Source organism: Amblyomma maculatum, chromosome 2 (genome assembly GCF_055883805.1).
Source record: "Amblyomma maculatum isolate TAMU_Amacu chromosome 2, ASM5588380v1, whole genome shotgun sequence".
Classification (NCBI taxonomy): Eukaryota; Metazoa; Arthropoda; class Arachnida; order Ixodida; family Ixodidae; genus Amblyomma; species Amblyomma maculatum.
Window position 1 is genome coordinate 51,598,533 of NC_139345.1, and position 7,358 is coordinate 51,605,890.

Below are 7,358 nucleotides of genomic sequence, written 5' to 3' on the forward strand. Positions count from 1 at the left end.
TTTCTCTCTTTTTTACTACTCTTTTGTTTAGCAACCCAGTAAAAAAAAAACAATTGTCTCCAATTGGCATTACCAATGGGAATAAAATGGAATCAATTAAAACCAGTTGGAAAAATCTTCATTCCATTGGTTACGATTGAGTTACGATTGGTTACAATTGAGAAACCAATTGATTCCAATTGTACTTGCCAGGGGGAAGAACTGGACCAGTTGGGAAATTACTGACTCCAATTGGTTACGATTGAGTCATGATTGATGCCAATTGAGCCCTACTGAACTTGAAAATTGGAACTATTTGGGAAACACAATTGGTTTTGCCAATAGGTCCAACTAGTCTGCCTAACTGTGTTCGAAATATCCATGGGAACTTTTGCATATTTGTCAAATACGGCAGAATATTTATGGTTTCTATATTAAGAGCTTTTAATACCTTAATCTGCAGAATGGTATACATCATTTGCACTTTTCTGCAGTAGTTGAAATTAAATGAAATAACTGTGGCTGAACTAACAGGCATAACTGGTCCCAGCATGACAGTCAAATATATGGGATATATAAGTGGGAGCAAATACGTTCTATGATTATGTGTTCGGGTTGTGTTAGCAGTGTATATATTAATGTCCCTTGAGTGTGGTGCTTGATTGTTTGTTTGTCTTGATTTATGTGAAAGCAAGTAGTCACGATTTGCACTCTTTCATAAAAATGTTTGCACAATAAGATTTGAGTGTTCTTCATGTGTGCCAATCACACAAATCGGGCTTTTTTTCCTGCGCCCTGATATTGTTCGTATTGAGCGTTTTATCACGCAGCGTCTACTAGGTGCTATTACCTTCATGAAACCTTATGGCTGGACAAGGGCGTTTCAATTGGTCCAGTCGGTTCAAATGTGTACTGATTTACGATTAGAAATTTTCTATTTGGTACCAATTGGAAATTTCCCAATCAGAGTCAATTGCTTTGGCCAGCAGTCAATTGACTGCCTTGATTTATCAATGCATAAGAATTAACTTGAATTCATACAATCAGGCAAAGGTAAATAACCTGAAGATGGGATTGTAACTGCTGACCAAATGTGCTCCGTTCTTATTCTGACTTGGGCTGTTCACATGCGTTCTAGGTGAACTGACGGCACATTGTATGGGCCCCCACAAGATGGCCCACTGTGAGCTATACGACCACCGTGATGGCACATTCACTCTCTACCTGAAACCCCAGGAAGGAGGCCGTCATCTGCTCACCGTCAAGTATGGCGGAGACCACATTCCTGGTAAGATGCACTTCTATTCCTTTCTTTTTTCAATTTAGATGAAAAGAAAGTGGGAGACACACTTAATAAGCCATTACGACAAAGTCGCAGTAGAATCTCGCTATAACAACTCAGTAAATATAATCAAACAAAGCAATGCATATCATCATCATCATCAGCCTGATTATACCCACTGCAGGGCGAAGGCCTCTCCCATATTTCTCCACTTAACCCGGTTCTGTGCTAGCTGCATCCACTTGACCCCTGCGAACTTCTTAATCTCATCCGCCCACCTAACTTTCTGCCGCCCCCTGCTACGCTTTTCTTCCCTTGGAATCCAGTTTGTTACCCTCAGCGACCATCGGTTATCCTCTCTTCGCAATACATGTCCTGCCCATGTCCATTTCTTCTTCTTAATTTCCACTAGAATGTCGTTAACTTGAGTTATTTCTCTGACCCACTCTGCACGCTTTCTGTCTCTTAATGTTACCCCTACCATTTTTCGTTCCATAGCCCTCTGGGTTGTCCTCAACTTAAGTAGAACTCTCTTGGCTAGCCTCCACGTTTCAGCCCCATAGGTGAGTACAGGCAAGATGCAACTGTTGTATACTTTCCTCTTGAGCGATACTGGTAAGCTGCTAGTCATAATCTGCGAGTGCTTGCCAAATGCGCTCCATCCCAATCTTATTCTTCTTGTTATTTCCTTTTCATGGTCCGGATCTGCGGTTACTACCTGTCCTAAGTAGACATATTCGCCTACTACTTCCAGTATTTCGCTACCTAATGTAAACTGCTGTTCCTTCCCGAGGCAATGCATATAACCCACCTCTGTTCCCCTTAGAACAGGGTGGATTTATATGTCACCCATGGATTTATAAGTCACCCAGGAAGAGACCAGTTACCCTGCCGTGGTGGTGCAGTGGTAAGATGCCCGACTATTGTGCCGGAGTACCCACTGCGTTTCAGTGGAGGCGAAACACACATTAAAGATCCCCAGGTGGTTTAAATTACTTCGCAGCCCTCCATTACGGCTCCTCTTTCTCTCTTTCCACTTTCACTCCCGCCTTCTTCCCTTTTCTTATGGCAGATTCAGGTGTCCACAGAAACAAATGAGACAGATACTGTGCCTTTCCCTTCCTGTGAACCAATTATTAAGAGACCAGTTTCATTTGAACCATGCGTGTCTTGCATTTTTTTTATATATGTAAAAAAATAGGGTCTAGCATAATTTTCTCATTAAAAAAATCTCTTGCTTGGCACCTGACTTAACCTCCCCCCCGGCTTTACGCACTATAAATCTACTCTTTACTTGACAGTTAGTTCCCATTTTCGTTCCTGCAAAGTAAAATTTTTCTCCAATGGGTATAAAGAATCTTCATTAAGCCCCACTGGCCATTTCATGCTGATTTTGTCTATTTAATAGTTTGGTTTGGTTTATGGGATTTGACGTCCCAGAGCAATTCACGCTATTAAAGACTCCCCTGTTTCATAGTGTCCAATGCTTCTGTGCCGATTAGACCTAAAATGTTTAAATCGCCGTGCATAACCCACTCTGTCGATCTCTGCACAAAACACGTGAAAGGCATATCCTGCCTCGATCGGAGCCTGCATGGGCCATATTCGACTGGACAATTCATCAGCTTCAGCACATGTCTTGATGCTGGCACACTTATTCACTGAAAATTGGATGCACAGCCCACTGAATGATGCCACATTGTATGAGGTGCACGGCTCACTGAACCTCTACATAAGTACTTACTGGTTATTAGAAATCCCCTTTCTCCTGCCTTCTCACTGCACATAGCCCACTGTCACTGTGCTCTGCTATTCCGCTGCCACGTACAGCTGAGTCCCAGTTTTTGCAACATGGTCGCATGGTTAGAACCATTTGGCAGTGTGCTTGGTGAACTTCATAATATCGAGATCTCGCTGCTTTTACCGGGCCAAGTGGCAGAAAGCAGCAGCATCCAAGTTCCATTGACCACACTACAGCAGGGGTGGTGTGCATTCTCCACAAGACATGCCATCACTCAAAGAAGCATTGTGGCCTGCCTACTTGTGAGCTGTGTGGCAAAGCCCACCAATTCGTACACTCGCGATGAGAAGGAAGAGAAGGAAAAGACGTGTCCTATGACTTTGGATGAAATCTCTGCCACACATCCTCATTTACAACTGCCCTATGACTTCAGCACTACAGCATCATTCTTCCAAAACTTGTTTTCTAGGCTCTGAAGTCCATGCTGGCTGCAGAAGACACAGGTGCGTGTTGGTTCAGCTAGTGTACGTGTATTTGGCACACATGGTGGGTGCTTGGCATTCGTGGTGAAGGTTCCGGCAGTGATTGCTCACTAAACACTAGCTGTGTTGTCCTCAGTTTACACAGTAGCTAGAAAACCCATTGGCGTGCGACAGCTGCAGCCAAGGTCGCAGATTGCTACAAGGAAGACATTGTGGGGCCGCTTTGACCTTGTCACCTAGCAGTTCAGCTGCGCTGCTCGGCAAACCTGTAAACGTACACTTTGCAAAGTGCATTACGTGGGAAAATGAATTACTGCAGTTGCTTATTATGGTTGATCGTAGCCATTTCGTTTAAATATGGTTGCCACTTCTCATGTGCAGGGAGCCCGTACACCATTCGAATTGCTGGTGCACCAGATGCGTCCAAGGTGCGGGTGTATGGGCCAGGCATAGAGCCAGGTGTGCTGGCCGTGTACCAAAGCCGCTTCATCTGCGACACCCGGGGAGCCGGCGCAGGCCAGCTGACTGTGCGCATCAGGGGCCCAAAGGGTGAGTACAGTGTTGGCAGCCATAGTGGCATACCTTTTTGTTTAGGGATAACATGTTCACCTCAATGTTTTGCGTAAAGTTGATTTTGCATCCAATCACTAGCAACATTGGTGCTGGGCTGTGCTTTGTTGCAAACTTCTTTTGTGCGGCACTGGCAGAGCATGAAAGAGCAACCTTGCTGTTAGCTCTCAAAGGGCAAATACCAATAGAGCACAGAGCTCTACAGATGCCAGATCGTAGGTTGGAGACTCTACTGTAGCCTCAGTATGAGCGGCCACGTATCACTGCAAGTCCTGTCGCAATTACTGCCGCACCACTGAACGCAGACTGCTGTGCTAGAGACTAAAATTGCTGTAACTGTGAGTGGAGTGAGGGCTGTTATAAAGTCATAAACACTTGAAGTTGTTGCATGTAAGACTGGACATACAGTGTTACATTGCACATTTGAATTTGTTTAGTGAGGGACGTTAATTTCATGATTTGAAGAAAATTATCAGCAGAACAGTTTTGTTTGATGCTTTTCAGCCATGCAGGGACTGCAGTGCTAGTTTCCTCAATATATAAGAAGCTCTCTTCGTAGGATGCAATGATGAATCGAACCCTCATCTCATCTCATCCAACATAGGTGGAATGCAGATATTGTGGCAAGTGTTCTTTTCCACAGAGCAATGATAGTAGTACCGTAGTAGGCAGCTTTGTTACAGTTATCTCCTGCAAGGATTTAATGGCACTGTGGAGAGAAAGCATTTGCATGCCTTAGGCCTGCTTCCGGCAGTGCATTAAAGCAGGAATTTTTTTTCATTTCAAAGCATCTTTCGTAGTAGTATATGCACTCACTGCTGTTATTCTGCAAATTTCTGTCCTGGCCACTGTAGGTGCGTTTCGTGTGGAAATGCAACGAGAAAGCCAGAAAGACCGCACCATTTTGTGCAAGTATGACCCAACGGAGCCCGGGGACTACCGCATAGAGGTCAAGTGGTCTGGCGAGCATGTACCGGGCTCGCCGTTTATGGTGATGATTTTTGACACTCAGGAAGAGCTCACACGCTTCATTCAGGGACAATACAGTGGTGCGCCCGGCAATGCTGCTGCCACAGCTTCAGACTACTTCGGTGAAGGTGTCACATATGGCACCGGCCAGATGTCCTGGAGGGGTTCGACTCATGAGCTTTGATTTCATGTATTTTTGCCATTTTGCCTTACCTCACACCTTTTGTTTTCGTAACATACCGCTATTTACAGTCTATTTCCAACCTTGCCTCACTCACAATGCTACACAAACACTGAATGATATGCTGCTACTGTAATGACGTCCATTTTTCATTAGCCAAAAACTGTTCTTTCTTCTCGTTATTTTTTTTATTATTATTAGTTTTATTTTTTTGCGAGGCTCAGAAATAAAATACAAGCATCATGGCTTTTTTTTTTTTTTTTTTCTTGGGAGAAATTTACGTTGATTTGTTCACGCTGAAGTGGTTTGGCAAAGTATCAGATCGAATGTCTTGGTCAGAGAGTGCTTCAGTTGCCTTCTCGTTTTGTTAGGAGCAGTATTTGCACCGAGTGAGAATAGTTGATATGTTGTTTGAATGCATGCTGCGAGAAATATTTTGGCAACACTTCTGAGTGCAATTACATCAGCTTCGTGCCAAATGAGTGTGCAGTAGAAAAGGAGCATACCAATCAGCAATTCGTTCACACAAATCAGTAGAGTTGAAAAGCGGGAAAAAAATTGGTGCATGCAAACAGCGGAGCACTGCTTAATGCTGTCCACAAATGCTATTTTAGGTTGGGAAAAAAAATGAAATGTTCCGAGCTTAAATCATTCCTTTTATATGTTTCTCTTACAAATGCTAGTGTCAAAGAGAAAAGCTGTGTAGGCAAATGAATGAAATGAGCATTGATGCAGGCACTTGCTTGAGAGCATGCTATCCTATCTGATCTTATGCAAGATGGATGAATGAACAGTTGTGCAGCTCAGGTGAATGATAGTCTCGTGTAGTTTTGGTGTTAAGTTCATATTTATGATTGATACTCATGGAAAATACTGCACACATTATGTGGGCAGTTAAGATGCCATCGAACAAATTATAGTACGTAGGTATTGGTGCAGCCGGCTGTCTGCTGCAACAGATAACACTATACGACACTGCACTAGAGAATCGCCCATTGCTATTCCACATTCACAGACACTCTGCTACCTTGTATACTGTACTTCCCAGCTCCAACAGAATGCAACATATCTGTGTATATAGAAGCAGATGGAGTGAAGGTTGTACGACCTTATGTGCAAGTTGCTCTGCCAAACTGAGGCAAGCCGCAACACAGTGTAAATATCTCGTCCTTTTATGCTGCTGTACATAGAAGAGATTTCAAACAATTTGTTTATTCTCAGAAGAGTTTACACAGTTGAGAGTATTTTTATAAACTAACTCTAAAAGTATCACGTCCAATCCACTTTTGAGAGCAAGCGAGAAGTTAAAACGCTGTAGCGAATGCTTTTGGGCTTGTTGCAACTTTCACACTCTTTTTCTTTGTTTGGTATGTAACTCAAGGCGTCGAATCTCAATACGCCAAAAGGAACAAACTGCACCTCGCTACTATCAATTGGAGGCACCACGTGTTTAAGTAGTGCTGACTATAGGGTGCTGTTGCCAGAAATATGCATTAGTTTACTTCTCTCGCCCAGAGTTATTACAATTCTTCCCGTTTCATCATGTTTTCCCTGATGCACGTGCATTTTCTGCATTAAGGCTGGTTCTGTTTAAACTCAGATGAGATTTGAGATGTTATTAGAACCAAATAACAGGAACACAAGGTGTTTACTGAAGGCCTTTGCAGAAAAGCTTTACAAAATTTATATTGGTCACAGTCTTCAAGAGCATCTGAAAGTTATTAGATTTTGCTTTCAGTCTCCTAGGGCATTGTAACTTATGTTTCATCTTGCGTTCGTGTTTAGAACACTAAAATCTAATGTAGCTTCTTTTCTGCAATTCCAGTGGCTGTTGCCATTGCCTCACTTTTGAAAATAAAGTGGTTTTGACTGGAGTGACCCTTGTGGTGTGACAAGTTTTATTACTGCAATTAGTGATGTGCAAATATTGAAATTTTCAAATACAAATAAAAAATGAGTATAGAAAAGAAGTGTCTTCAAATATCGAATATTTGACCAGTGAAAAAAAAAAAGAAAGGAAAATTTAAAAAAATGCAAACCTTGTTCGTCTTGCTTATTTTAGAATCCACATGGTATTTACAATTAAATTAAACTAGAATTGCGCCGAAGTGTATGCCCCTACTAAAAATCCCGGTTTCCATATAGCTTTTTTTT

General features: G+C 42.6%; 1 protein-coding gene across 1 annotated transcript in view; it reads left to right on the forward strand.

Moving 5' to 3' along the window:
* Nucleotides 1-7,130, forward strand: part of jbug (filamin-type immunoglobulin domains fbug) — a 161,699-nt gene extending 154,569 nt beyond the window's left edge. Inside the window, exons 51-53 of the mRNA XM_084594126.1 lie at nt 1,118-1,267; nt 3,866-4,033; nt 4,909-7,130. Of these exons, the coding sequence (XP_084450252.1) occupies nt 1,118-1,267; nt 3,866-4,033; nt 4,909-5,207 (617 nt within the window). The 3' untranslated portion in view covers nt 5,208-7,130. The remainder of the gene's footprint in view (nt 1-1,117; nt 1,268-3,865; nt 4,034-4,908) is intronic.
* Nucleotides 7,131-7,358: the final 228 nt, after the last annotated feature.